The 14776-nt window shown below is 58.1% G+C and overlaps 1 protein-coding gene across 4 annotated transcripts in view; it reads left to right on the plus strand.

The window, feature by feature from the left end:
• SCUBE1 (signal peptide, CUB domain and EGF like domain containing 1) overlaps nt 1–14776 on the plus strand; it is a 126966-nt gene that overhangs the window by 96160 nt on the left and 16030 nt on the right. For all 4 annotated transcript variants that reach the window (XM_070371474.1, XM_070371476.1, XM_070371475.1 and 1 more), the window contains 5 exons: nt 557–679; nt 2883–2999; nt 4928–5050; nt 13888–14007; nt 14340–14444. In XM_070371474.1, coding sequence (XP_070227575.1) covers nt 557–679; nt 2883–2999; nt 4928–5050; nt 13888–14007; nt 14340–14444 — 588 coding nt within the window. The remainder of the gene's footprint in view (nt 1–556; nt 680–2882; nt 3000–4927; nt 5051–13887; nt 14008–14339; nt 14445–14776) is intronic.

Genomic DNA, 14776 nt, shown 5'->3' on the forward strand with positions numbered 1-14776 from the left:
CTGGGGCCAGTTGCCTCCCAGCCTCGGTCCCCTGTCTGTAAAGCGAGAGCAGTAAGCCTACTTTTTAAAGAGCTGGTTGGGCCAGCACCCTGGGGATGCGATTCCATTTCGTCCTCACGCTGTCCTTCCAAGTAGGGGTGGTTCTGATCCTTGTTCTCACAGACGGGGAGCTGAGACCAGGGGTCCGGCAGCTCGGCCGGAGTCACGGCTCTCAGGCAGTATCCATCTGCTCCAGGCCCGCTACCTCCGGGAATGGAGGGGCGTGGGGGGCGTCACTGACCCTGCTGTCTGGCTGGGCACAGCAGACATGAGTTCCCCGCCCCCTCCTGCACACACATGCCAGGCTCACCAAGTCCCCGGGTAGGGGGTCTCTCCTCCGCCCACCCCCCTGCAGCTGTGAGCCAGGCCCCCTTCCTGGGCCCAGCCGGGACCCGAAGCAGCCCCCCGGGTGGGCAGTGGGCCAGTTAGGGAAGGGCGGCTCTGGGCCTCGGTCCTGCCTGCCCCTGGGGGCCCCAGCCCACTCTCCTCGCCTCCCCCCCCCCACCCGGCTCCGCAGACATCAACGAGTGCCTGGTCAACAACGGAGGCTGCGACCACTTCTGCCGGAACACCGTGGGCAGCTTCGAGTGCGGCTGTCGGAAGGGCTACAAGCTGCTGACCGACGAGCGGACGTGCCAAGGTGAGCCGCCCTCATCCCCGTGGGGTTCCCCTCCCCTCTCAGGCCACCCCAGCCCCCAGGAGGGGACGCAGCCTGGGCTGGGGCTTGTCTGCCATCTGGGCTGGGCCTGGGGGGCTGATCATAATTTTTCTGCCCTGAGTGAGGGCTCCTTTGTGACCCTAGGGGCCCTCAGAAGCCATCAGAAGCCTCCAGTCCAAGCCCTCCCTGATAGGGATGGTGGCTGAGGCTCGGGAGGGTCAGCCCCTATGCAGGTGGTCCAGTGAGTAGGTAGCAGGGCTCAGCGCCTCGGCCTGACCCCAGTCCCCGAGCACCCAGGCCACTTTCAGTGGCTTCAGAGGCAGGATGATGCCACCTGGTGGAAGGTGTCACAAATGGCAGGCGCTCCCCACCAGGCCTTCCTTGAGGTCCCCCGGGGTACCTGCTAGTATCTGGGGTAACGGGAGGAGAGATGTGGGCAGAGGTCAAGGATCACAGCCCAGGTGAGAGCCCGAGGATGGGCAGGGGAGACAGGAGTGAAGTGCTTAGAGGATGACGTCTTCCTCCCAGAGAAGCCAGGGAGGTCAGCCCACCCAGGAAGTGGCCCTGGGGCTGGGGGAGCCTGAGGGACCACAGGGAGCCCATCGAGAAGGAGACGGCTCCGGGAAGGGTGCACTCGGCGGCATCGGCCCTGGACCTGAGGCTCCCACTCTCAGTGCTGCTCAAACAGGGCCCTGAGGGGCCCGGGATGTGCACACCCCAGCCCCCTAAGGGCCCCAAGAGAGGCGAGACCAGAGGCTGGTGAGGGCGGGTCCAGGCCAGCTCCACCTGGGGCTGCTCATATGACCTGAGCCCATCACCTGCCCTCCCGGGGCTCAGCCTCCGCATCCCTGGCCGGGCAGCCTGGCCCAATTTCCTCTCGGGCCACAAGAGGAAGCCCAGCTTCTGTCCAGGCCCGAGCAAGGCTCCCAGGCACCCTGCTTCTCTGTGCTTGGCTGTGTTCTCAGGAGGGCTGAGGAAGCGGCCTCGATTGTATCCGCTGCTCCATGAGAGGGGCTGCAGTGGGCCATGCCAGGACCACTTGGGGCTCCGGCCGAGTCTCCTCCACCCTCGTCCGAGCCATCTCTCCACAGCCTGAGCTCTGGCCCCAGATATGCTCCAGCACAACCCCTGGGTCCCCAGCTCCAGCGGGGAGGGGTCTAGGCCTCTCTGTTTGGCTACTTGGCACTCAGGGCCCCTGGGAAGGGCACCCCAGCCCCCCTGAGCCCCACCCAATCCCTGGCGATCAGGTGCTGCCACCACCCCCCCCAGCCTTTGCCTGGAGTGCCCTTCCCACACAGGCACCAGGGGATCTTCTCAGTACCCCACCTTTGCCCAGAGTTTCCTTCCCACACAGGCACCAGGGGATCTTCCCAGATCCCCACAGCCCGGGAGGAACCTCATCTTCCCTTGAGCGCCCACAGTGATCTGTTGCTTGTACTTGTGTTACTACAAACGCACATGTGTCATGAGGACATCTGGGGTCACGTGAGCAGCATGTTCAGAGGAGAGGCAGGTCAGCGCCTGCCTTGCCGTCTGGCCCCCGTCACCTGTCCCACAGGGCCCATCTCCCTCAGAACTGTGGCCAGGACAGACTTGCCTCCTGTAAACCCGAGGTTCACGTCCTCCGTTTCAGGAACAGGCCCTCTGTGACCCTCCCTCTTTCCCTTTTCACCCCGGCGGCCAGGGGCTCAGAATGAAACCTCACCTCCTATCAAGGCTACTCTTACTCTTCACAGGTGGCACCTTCCCCACCAGCACCCCCTTTCCACCTGTGCTGTTTTCCCCAGTTTCTCTAGACACACCTTGGGGTGACAGTTCAGCTTCTCCCTCGGGCAGACCTGTCGGTTCCCTGCTGGTGTGGATTAAATATCTACCCTAATCACACCGGCGTGTGAGCTAATAGAGTGGCAAGGATTCAGAATAATCCCTTCTACTCAGAATATTCCTAACCTCCCCACCTCCAGAAAAGAGAGTGAGGTGGCTTCTAACCCAGGACCATGAGGTTTGTGGGGACAAAATGGAAAATCGGGCCGGGACGAGAGGTCTGAGGTTTGCCGCGAGTCGGCGCTGCGCTGAGCCGGGAGCCCCGGGACCGCTGTGCACAGATGTCCCTCTGAGTGCCGAGGCCGTGCCTCCCGCCGCACCCTAACGCTGCGCCCGGACCTTCCTCCCTGTGGCCCCACAGACATCGACGAGTGCTCCTTTGAGCGGACCTGCGACCACACCTGCATCAACTCCCCGGGCAGCTTCCAGTGTCTCTGCCACCGCGGCTACACGCTCTACGGGACCACCCACTGCGGAGGTCTGCAGCTCGCCCGCCAGGGCCACCTCCCCCCCGAGGCACGCGCCCGGCCGCACGGCCCCCCACACCGCACCCCTCACCCCGAAGTGGACTCTTGACGGGCCTGGGAGGGCCTGGTGGGCAGAGGGGCTCAGCCAAGGGCGAGGCGGGAGGCTGGGAGGAGGGGGGCGCTGGCCTGGAAACAGCAGCCTCTGGGGAACCCCACTCAGGAAGGGAGGACAGCGGGACAGAGCACTGCACAGTCGGTTCACTCCAGTGGGGGGGCTGACAGCAGAGAGGGGCAGGCCAATGGGGGACTCCAAAGGAGGAGTGCTGGAGTGAGGATGAGGGGAGACGGGCCAGAGGGGTCGGCATGTGCAAAGGCCCTGAGGCAGAGGGAGCACAGACGGACCGAGGAGCAGCTGGTGGGGCCAGAGCCCCATGAGGGAAGGGTTAGTGCATGGTACAGAGAGGACCCAGGGTTTCGTCAGCCCCCAGGGGCCTTGAGGCTTTATTCTCAGCACAGGGAGAAGCCACTGGAGGGTCAAGGCAGGGATGTGACCTGTAAGTTCAAGTTCATATAAGGAGAGCCCTCCTGCCTCCCTGTGTTTAGGAGAGTGGAAGCCAGAGCACCCGTGAGGACACAGCTCCAGACGTGGGAGTGAGAGCCCTATGGGCTCGAGCAGGCTGGGAGGGATGTGGAGAGAGGGAGGGTTCCAGACGTACGGGCATAGGGGCACGAAGGTGGGGGAGTCCAGCACAGCCCTGCATCCCGTGTCTGCTCCTGTCCTGTGACCTGGGGTAGACGCGCTTCCCCGTGGCGGGGCAGCCGTGGCGGGGCAGCCGTGGCGGTCGGGTGGGCTCAGGCACAGCTGGTGCTGCGGGGAGCTGCAGAGTTTTCTGGAGGGACTCCCAAAAGCCTGGCACCAGCTTCCACACACAGGGCTTTGGCTCAAAAGAAGGCAGGGCCTCAGGGAGACTTCCCAGGGCCCCGGGGCCCTGTGCGGGAAGGGGAAAGGGCTGGGAAGGGCATGTCCAAAGTCCTGCGCTGGGATGAGGCCTCAGGACCCCGGGGCCGGTGCTGGGCGCTCCCAGCCCCTCCAAACCTGCCCACAGCTCTGTTTTGTGCCACCTCTCTGCCCCACCCCGAGTCTGGGCTCAGCTGCCCAAGTTCGGCAAACCACTGAGGTTCCTAGGGGAGGATGTGTGTTGGTGTCTGTGGGAGCCCTGTGTGTGTGTACACACGTGTGTAAGCTCACTTGTGTGTCATATGCCGTGAGTGTGTGTGCGAGCTCACATATGTGTCACGTGCCCTGTGTGTGTCTCTCTGTGTGTGCACGTGTGTATGTGCAATCTCATGTGTGTGCCATGCGCCCTGTGTGTGTTTCTGTGTGTGTGTGCATGCATGTGTGTGCAAGCTCACGTGTGTCACATGTCCCGTGTGTGTCTCTATGTGTGCACTTGTGTATGTGCGATCTCATATGTGTGCCATGAGCCCTGTGTGTGTGTTTCTCTGTGTGTGTCTGTGTGTGTGTGCGTGCACACATGTGCGAGCTCACGTGTGTCACGTGTCCTGTGTGTGTGTGCATGCACATGTGTGCGAGCTCACATGTGTGTCACGTGCCCTGTGTGTGTCTCTGTGTGTGTGCACGTGTGTATGTACAATCTCACGTGTGTGCCATGCGCCCTGTGTGTGTGTCTGTGTATGCATGCATGTGTGCGAGCTCACGTGTGTCACATGCCCTGTGTGTGTCTATGTGTGTGCGTGCACACACGTGCGAGCTCACGTGTGTGTCACGTGCAGCCGCCTGTCTGCATCCAGTGAGAGCCTCAGGCGAGGGTCAGGGTCAGGGGATTCTCGGCCCCCCGCCCTGGTGGGTCCTGCCCTGCCGGCCCCGAGGGTGCCTGTCCAGCCCCACCCCTGCCCTTACGCCTGCCTGTGCCTCCAGATGTGGACGAGTGCAGCATGAACAACGGCAGCTGCGACCAGGGCTGTGTCAACACCAAGGGCGGCTACGAATGCGTCTGCCCCCCGGGGAGGCGCCTGCACTGGAACCGCAAGGACTGTGTGGGTGAGTGCCCGGGGAGCGCGCTCCTGGGCAGGTGCTCTGCTGCTCGCGGGCGGCTGATGGGACGGAGGCTGGAGGAAGGAGAGGGGTGCGCGGGGAAGGGCACACTGGGTGTCAGCCCAGGGCACAGAAACGGAGGCCCGGGGGTCAGCGTGTGCTGACGCAGGAGCAGTGAGTCAGCACGCAGACGGAGCGCCATGTGGAGGCCTCAGCTACACGCCCCCCTTGTCCTGCCGAGGAAGCTGGTGGCGGGGAGGGGGTTACCCGGGCTGCAGCAGCACCGGAGCCTGGACTGGGGAGCACCTGGGTCTTTGCAAGCTGGCTACTTGCTCAGGGCCGCCGGCCCCGCAGTGTCTGGCGAGGAGGACCTCCTGGAGAGCGGGGGCTTTGTGCCCCCTCTGCGGGTGGGCTCTGGGGCCCAGGCCCCTCCAGGCTGAGTGCTAGGCAGGCCCCCACCTCACAGGTTCCATAAACACATACTGACTACTTGCTGCGTGCTGGGCCTCTCCTGGAAGCTGGCCCTGTCCTGGGCGCTGGGCCTGTCCTGGGTGCTGGGCCTCTCCTGGGAGCTGGCCCTGTCCTGGGCGCTGGGCCTGTCCTGGGTGCTGGGCCTCTCCTGGGAGCTGGCCCTGTCCTGGGCGCTGGGCCTGTCCTGGGTGCTGGGCCTCTCCTGGGAGCTGGCCCTGTCCTGGGCGCTGGGCCTGTCCTGGGTGCTGGGGTTATGTCCCCGGCACAGCTTTCAGGGCTTTGTCCTGCCATGCTCTCACATCCCCTGGGCCACCAGAGTTAAGCCTTTGATTTTATTTTTCATCAGTAAGTCCTTTACTTATCTGGCTGTGCTGGGTGATGGTTGCAGCGTGTGGGATCTTCAGTCTTCACTGTGGCACGCAGACTCTTAGCTGTGGCATGTGGGATCCAGTTCCCTGACCAGTTCCCTCCCCTGCACTGGGAGCCCGGAGTCTTACCCACTGGACCACCAGGGAAGTCCCAAGTTAAGCCTTTTAAATCTAAGTCAACGTTCGTCCCTCTCAGCTCAGAGCCCTCCAGTGAGTCCTCTTCACGCAGAAGCAAAGCCAGGCTCCTAGAGCGGCCCAGAGGCTGCTCCCCCGCCACGCCCCCACTCACTCTCCACCCTCACCATCCCCCCGACTGCCCACGCTGGCCTCCCTGACCTCGAAGGCCCAGTGCCCCCGTGCACGGGCTCTTCTCTCGGCCTGGAGGACTCTACTCCTTGCAAGCGTCTGCTGAGTGGGGCGGGGCGGGCGGGACTTGCTGACCACAAACCAGAGCAGAGCAGCAGCCCTGACTGTGCCCCTCCCAACACCGCCCTTGCTTTTTTCCTCCCGTGGCACTTCACACCAGCCAGACGTCCTGTGCTCATCAGAGGGCCTGCTGGGTGCTGTCAGCCAGTCCTCGCTGGACACGCTCTGCACACGCGGGCAGGCATTTTTGCTTGTCTTGTCCACGCTGTCTTCCCAGCACCTGGAACAGAGCCTGACAGCCGTGGGCACTCAATACGTGTTGATTGGGTGCGTGACAGTGTCCAAGAATGGATGCCACCCCTCAGTACCTGAAGCCAAGCAGCTGAACTTATTGCTCACTTCAGGAAGAACTGCCCTGCTGTCCAGGCAGGGTCTTGCTGAGCAAAGCAAACCCTCTGGTTTTGTCTAGAGTCTAGGGGAAGAGCTTTCACGGGGTTGTGTTGATCAGAGGCAGTATTAGGGGGTGTCAGTCTGAGGAGCACACCTTTGTGGGGTCTGGGGGTGGAGCCTGGGCTGACACTAGCCTTAGAAGCCTGACCACTCAGTGAACTGGCCAAGAGTTGGCTGACTTTGGTTGTCATCAATTGATGGGCTTTCCGAGGCGTGTCCACTGATAACAAGGGTCGTGTGAGGGCCAGTATTTACCGGTGACCAGAGCTATCAGGTACAGGCTTTCTCTAGGGATATGAGGACATTTCTTTTTTCTTTTTAATTCTCAGTCTCCATTTTGGTCGTCTCTCAATCAGAGCTGCAGGAGGGGCCACCAGGGTTTGTCTAGTAGACCTGGAGTGAGGAGACAGACGGTGTGACAGCAGGCATTGCTAGAAGGTCCTGGAAGCTCCTCTAGAACTGTGATTTAAGAATTCCCAGGGTGGACCGGGAAAACGGTCCCCCCAGCTCCCACTCCTATAGTATGCAGGCCGCTCTTTCCTGGAGCCTCCGTGTTGACTGTCCCACCTCACCTCTGCTGTGAATCCAGCTTCAGAATCACGGGCACAGACTCCCCTGGCTGCCCAGAAGAAGATTCCAGGTGCTATTATTACCACAACTACCCCCCGTGCCATGCCCCAGGCTGGACTATTCGCTGCATCTCCCAAAGTGAGGGGCACACTTTTGATGACCATGGGAGCCGTCCAGTCCCGAGGGATGGGGCCCAGAGCCTCCGTGGTCTGCTTCACCAGGTTATATCATTACGTCTCTCGGAAGGTGTTCTACCCTCGGAGGCTTGGCAAGGAGGCATCATTCGCTGAGGCTCCTGGGGAGTCATTTGTTGTTACAGCCCAGAGCCCCGCAGGGCAGTAAGCTGAGGTGGCACCATGAGTCAGACTTCTGAATGGGACGTGCGGTCAACCTCGTGAAGCTGTAGGCATGCTGTCTGTGAGCGGTATTGTGAGACAGCTGAATTGACCTCTCCCGGTCCAGGGGCATTTTGCTTCATTTTATGCATTGTCTACAAGGAGGATCATACTTAATTAGGCTTGTGTAGCGTGCTTTGTGGCTTCCCTGTAGCTCAGCTGGTGAAGAATCCGCCTGCAATGCAGGAGACCCCAGTTTTATTCCTGGGTCAGGAAGATCCCCTGGAGAAGGGATGAGTTACCTACTCCAGTATTCTTGGGCTTCCCTGGTGGCTCAGACAGTAAAGAATCAACCTTCAATGCAGGAGACCTGGGTTCAATCCCTGGGTTGGGAAGATCCCCTAGAGGAGGGCATGGCAGCCTGCTCTAATATTCTTGCCTGGAGAATTCCCATGGACAGAGGAACCTGGTGGGCTATAGTCCATGGGGTTGCAAAAAGTCAGACACGACTGAGCGACTGAGCACAGCATACTTAACACCATTTTTCAATATTGGCTTCCCTAGCAATAGCTTGGGAGAACCAATTTAAAGGATCAGGCTGTTGGTTATCACTTAGTACAGCCTAGATCTAGATGAGTTATTATTTGTAAGGGAAACATGACGGGAGAAGTCAGAACTGTACACCCTTAGATGTGTAATGTGGGAAAACGTGACCGAAGGGATGAGGAACAAAGGAACGCAAAAGCGTGTGTGGAAATCAGTGGCTGCAAACATCTAGGAGAATTCATTCCAGCAGTCTTAGACACAAGCCTCCACCCTGCGTGGCCATCGGCCAGTTCTGACAATCTTGGTTAACAACCAGTTTCCGTGAACTGCTTTTGGAGGTTCTCTGATAAACCTCAGATCTCTAAATGGTTGCTTTACAGTAAGTTCTGAAAAACGTCGTTTTTATTTTTCAAGAAAATTAGGGGTAATAAAGACCATGAAGTTTATGAGTAACTCATGAATAACTTTCCCAGTGAAATGTGTCTATATGTTCCTAAGCACATTAGTTTAAATATCCCAAATAAGGAATTTGGGGATAATATTTTGATAATATTTCAGTGCTGTTTTTTTTCAACAAGAGCCTGTTTCAGTTCATCCAGAAAGTAAATATACTATTACTCGGACATATTTGTAGCCATGAAGTGCATCTGCAGATGCTCAGAGGGCCCCTGAGGGCGTGGTTCCAGCCTGCATCCCATCTTTACACTTTCCCCAGGATTCTGACGGTCACGGCCACACCATGACCTGGCCATGTCCTCTCCCCCGAAAGAGCCTCTCACCCACACTATCTCATTGCCACCACCAGTCTGTCCCTACAAGGAAGGAAGAGCGGTCTTAGGACCATGCTCGCAGACACCTGCGGGAGCTGGTCTGGTGGTCCCAGGGGTCGCCTGGCTCCACCTGGCTCACCCTTCATGGGTCTTGAAAGGTGATTGCTCGCCGTGCTCCGTGATAGAGTCGGAGGCCGGACACAGACGTGCTCCATGATAGAGTCGGAGGCCCGACACAGCCGTGCTCCGTGATAGAGTCGGAGGCCGGACACAGCCGTGCTCCGTGATAGAGTCGGAGGCCGGACACAGCCGTGCTCCGTGATAGAGTCGGAGGCCGGACACAGCGGTGCTCCGTGATAGAGTCGGAGGCCGGACACAGCCGTGCTCCGTGATAGAGTCGGAGGCCGGACACAGCGGTGCTCCGTGACAGAGTCGGAGGCCGGACACAGACGTGCTCCGTGACAGAGTCGGAGGCCGGACACAGACGTGCTCCGTGATAGAGTCGGAGGCCGGACACAGACGTGCTCCGTGATAGAGTCGGAGGCCGGACACAGCCGTGCTCCGTGATAGAGTCGGAGGCCGGACACAGCGGTGCTCCGTGATAGAGTCGGAGGCCGGACACAGCGGTGCTCCGTGATAGAGTCGGAGGCCGGACACAGACGTGCTCCGTGATAGTGTCGGAGGCCGGACACAGACGTGCTCCGTGATAGAGTCGGAGGCCGGACACAGCCGTGCTCCGTGATAGAGTCGGAGGCCGGACACAGCGTGTGGCGGAGCCCCTGGTTCCCTTGGTCCTGCCCGAGGACTTTGGCCTGAGCAGCAGCATCACATGACGATCCGAAAAACATTTCCTCTAACGTCCGTTGAAGGCAGGAGGAGAAGGGGATGACAGAGGATGAGATGGTTGGATGGCATCACCGACTCAGTGGACATGAGTTTGAGTAAACTCCGGGAGTTGGTGATGGACAAGGAGGCCCGGCGTGCTACAGTCCATGGTCGAAAAGAGTAGGACACAACTGAGCAACTGAATTGAACTGAACTGGGATATGCACGAATCCTCCAGCCTGGAGGAGCTCCGATTGGCTCTAAGCCTGAACCTGCGGCCTGTCTAGCGTGTTAAGTTCCTAAACAGAAAAGGCAAAGATGCACACAGGTGGATGCCACCTTAGGATGCTCTGAAAACAGAGACGTTTCCTGCCCATAATCAGAGATGGACGTTCAGTTCAGTCGCCGAGTCGTATCCGACTCCTTGCGACCCCGTGGACTGCAGCACGCCAGGCCTCCCTGTCCATCACCAACTCCCAGAGTTTACTCACACTCATGTCCATTGAGTCAGTGATGCCATCCAACCATCTCATCCTCTGTTCTCCCCTTCTCCTCCTGCCTTCAATCTTTCCCAGCGTCAGGGTCTTTTCCAATGAGTCAGTTCTTTGCATCAGGTGGCCAAAGTATTGGAGCTTCAGCTTCACCACCAGTCCTTCCAATGAATATTCAGGGTTGGACTGGATATGAATCTTAGGATGTCTTAATTTTTATTCCTCAGTCCTATCAGCAAAAACCTGTTAAGTTGGGGTTTGATGTGGACCATCCACAAGGTCTGTTCTGTGTATGAATCCTTGGGAAGTACAGACACACGAAGGTGAGTGTCTCCTCCAGGAAGGGCTGGGGAGGGAATTCCCTGTGGTCCGGGGGTTAGGACTCTGCTCTTTCACTGCCGTGGCCCAGCTTCAGTCCTTGGTCAGGAACTAAGATCCCAAAAGCCTTGCAGTGTGGCTGGGAAAAAAAAAAAAAATAGGTACAAGAGTTGCTCAATGGTGGTGTGAGGAACCAGACACCATAAGGAGTTCACTGACAAGCAGAAAAAGTACTTTTTCTGCTTTTCCCAGTCACAGGAGGGATTGTGCTACATATGGTTCCCTCAGACTTGAAGGCGGTTCTAGTACAAGGTCCAGAGATGTTCTGACTACTTTATCCCAGGCTGTGATTGTTCTGAGGCAGGGGGGACAAGCCTTCCTCACAGATGCATCCCGTGTTGTTGAGTTTGTCCCAAGAGCCTGGCCTAATCTTTGCATGTTGATACAAAAAAAAAAAAGAGGTTTATAGTAATCTGGACTCTTCCTGGGCTCTGCTCCAGTTGTTCTGTGGATGCTGTGGCAAGTTTGCCTCGGGGATTCTGTTTTTTAATCATACATAAGAGAGGTATGTTAAGGCTCCCATCGGCGATGATCTGAATCAGGGGGAGGAGGATTTTCTGAGACTTCAAAAAATAACCCCTCAGGTGTCTTTCAGCTGCCAGTTCCATTTGCAGGGTAGGTCCCTCCGCACATGCCGGGGCTTTGACTCAGGGAAAGGAGGCTCATCTGATGACCTCCCAAAGGAGCAGGTGTGGGCTGGGACTCAGGAAGGAGCTGACGATGGTCAGAAAGGCCCACTGCTGAGTGGTTTTAATAAACCAAAGCAAATCAGGTTCATTGTCCCCTCGAGCCTCCTAAGCTCCCAGATTTTCAAATCTGCCTCTTCCCTACTTTCTATCATATTCTCTCACAACCAGGTATTCTTACTTTAAGGCAAATGTACATTTTTCCTCCTTTTTAATTTATTGCTATTTGGGGGGGCTGCAAAATCACTGCAGATGGTGACTGCAGCCATGAAATTAAAATACACTTGCTCCTTGGAAGAAAAGTTATGACCAACTTAGAGAGCATATTAAAAAGCAGAGACATTACTTTGCCAACAAAGGTCTGTCTAGTCAAGGCTATGGTTTTTCCAGTGGTCATGTTTGGATGTGAGAGTTGGACAAAGAAAGCTGAGCACCAAAGAACTGATGCTTTTGAACTGTGGTGTTGGAGAAGACTCTTGAGAGTCCCTTGGACTGCAAGGAGATCCAATCAGTCCATCCTAAAGGAGATCAGTCCTGAATATTCATTGGAAGGACTGATGTTGAAGCTGAAACTCCAATACTTTGGCCACCTGATGCAAAGAACTGACTCGTTTGAAAAGACCCTGATGCTGGGAAAGATTGAAGGCAGGAGGAAAAGGGGACAACAGAGGATGAGATAGTTGGATGGCATCACCGACTAGATGGACATGAGTTTGAGTGAACTCTGGGTGTTGGTGATGGACAGGGAGGCCTGGAGTACTGCAGTCCATGGGGTCACAAAGAATCGGACACGACTGAGCAACTGAACTGAACTGAGTTTGCCTTCCCTCTTGTTTTTTGTGTGCTGTGCTAAGTGGCTTCAGTCATGTCCAACTCTTTGCAACCCTATGGACTATAGCCCACCAGGCTCCTCAGTCCATGGGATTCTCCAACCAAGAGTACTAGAGTGGGTTGCCATGCCATTTTCCAGGGGATTTTTCCAACCCAGGGATAGAACCTGCGTCTCTTGTGTCTGCTGCATTGGCAGGCAGGTTCTTTATCCCTAGCACCACCTGGGAAGCGACTTTAAACTTCTTTCTGAGGGTTTCCATGTTCTGAGGTGGTTGGGATGGATGATCGGCATGGTGGACTCAGGTCTCCCCTGGATGCGAGCTGAGCAAGCTAGCCCGGCCCTGTTCTGTGGGCACCCACAGGAGACATGAGACCCCCGGATCAGAGTCTGAGGGTTTCTGAGCTCACAGCTCAGCAAGCAGCCCCCTAGGTGTCATCCACCCAGAGAATGCTATGCAGACAGGGAGCTTACATCCCAGCTGAAGGACACACAGCTTGGGGAACTCACCACTCGATATTACAGTGAACGGAAGCCAGGCTGCTCTTGTCTGGAGGGAGATGAGACCTCACTCCTAGAGGTTGCTCACTGCAAACAAACCCCCGAGAAATGGCCCTGGAAGAGATCCGGCAGTGCTCTGCATCCTCTGTGTCCCCACAAGGATGTGCGGGCACGTGCAGGGCAGGGGCGGTGGCCGCCCGCACACGGGAAAGCCGTGTGGTTCGTCTGCAGTTGTTGACGACCCCCTCTAGAAAGTTGGAGCAAGTACAGGGAACTGCCAGGGGCTGATGTCTGCCTTGGAAGGTTCGGGGTGGATGGTCGTCCGCTGTTTCTTAACCAGAGAGAACACTGGCTCGTCCAGCGGCCCTTTCGGTTTGGATTATCTGCAGGTGTTTTTGTTCATAGCTTCTTGGTTCTTTGGGAACGGGGACTCCTGGTCTTGTGTTTATTTGGGAGCTGGATGTTTTATCTGGAGAGCCATGAGTTTGTTTTTATTTCTAGATGGTTTACCTTCTAAGACCCCTCTTGAAAATGTTTAGGCACATGTTGAAGCTCATGCAAACTGGCAATTCCCCACGGCAGTGTCTTACTCCAGCTAAGTCTCCTGTGTGCACCCGTTCTCGGGGTGACTCCACCACTGATGATGGGCTCAGAGGGTGGCGCTCCCGGAGGCAGGTGTCACCGATCAAGTCTAGAAGGTCCTGTGAGGCCAGTTCTCCTGTCTACCTGCCTATAGAACTGTCAGTCTTTTTCCTAGGGGTCTGGGGAAAATGTTTAATCCCCAAAAGATAAACACGTGAGAAACTCTGAAGAGCTCGGTTCAGGACATCTTCACACACCTAGTGGATGTGCCTGGGGTCTGCCCCAGAGCAGGGTTCCCAGTGGCCCTCCCATACTTTGATCTCGGTTTCTACCAAAAAGCCCATGTCCATTTTCAGCCATTCCTTTCCCCCGATGGGCAGGGACCCCTGCTGGAGAGGGTCCAACCCCGCCCTCAGGTCTGGGCACACAGTGTGACCCTTCTCACAGATAGCATGGACTGATGTTGGGGGAGCGAGCCTCTCCCTGGGCCCAGGGTCCCCCCGCGTCCAAACGGATGTGGACTCTGCCGTCTCGCAGCCCCCTCCCACCCAGACGGTCTGGCCAGGGCACCGCCGGGCGGTGGGAGTTCCTCTTGGTTCACGCTCAGGGGCCTGCTGGCTCCCAAAGGCCTTCCCCCACCCCTCAAGCCCTCTCGTGTGTCCTCCTTCTCCCCAGAGACGGGCAGGTGCCTCTCCCGGGCCAAGGCCTCACCCCCGGCCCAGCTGTCTTGCGGCAAGGCGGGCAGTGTGGAGAGCTGCTCCCTTGCCTGCCCCGGCCACACACTCTTCACACCAGGTAACCGAGGCTGTCCCAGGGAGGGGGCGGCGGGGAGGGGGGCAGGGCCGCGTCCCCCGGGATCCAGCCCCCACTCCCTGCTGCTCTCTGGGAAAGGACCCCGACAGAGGACCCCCGGCCCTGGTCACTGAGTGGCCCTGGACAGCTGTCCAAAAGCACAGTGGACTCGTTCCTGCCCAGACACTTAGCCCCTGGTCGTGGAGCAGGAATGAATAGACATAAGGGTCAGTCCCCACCGTCCTCTTATTCAGCGATGCCCCCGAGGCCCCTAGGATCTGGGGTGCTGGGACAGAGGGGCACTCAGGGCCACCTCACCACTGGCCTCTCCACAGACTCGGACAACAGCTACAGCCTGAGCTGCGGTGTCCCCAGCCTGCAGGGCAAGGCGCTCCAGAAACGCAACGGCACAAGCTCCAGCACCGGGCCCAGCTGCTCAGGTAGAGTCCCCGGCCTGTCCAGCCCACAGCTCACCCGCGTGACCCGGCACCAGCAGGGGGAGCGGAGGGGCATGGTCCGTGAAGGTCTTCCCGACCTGGCGCCTGCCCCGTATGGCTCAGGGTGCTGGGGAGCTCAGAGCGAGCCAGGACCCAGAAGCGGCCAGGCTGCAGGCTGAGGCCCAGCCCAGGGCCCGTGCACCACTGAAGGGCCTGTCCGCCTCTGAGGCTCTGGGCCACGCATCCGGAGTCGTTCTGCGACCCTAAAGTGAGTGCTGTGAGTCTGTGGATCTCAGATTCCGTTTCAGGGAAGTGAGTCACGTGCTGTGACCATG

The sequence above is a fragment of the Bos mutus genome, chromosome 5 (genome assembly GCF_027580195.1).
Source record: "Bos mutus isolate GX-2022 chromosome 5, NWIPB_WYAK_1.1, whole genome shotgun sequence".
Classification (NCBI taxonomy): domain Eukaryota; kingdom Metazoa; phylum Chordata; class Mammalia; order Artiodactyla; family Bovidae; genus Bos; species Bos mutus.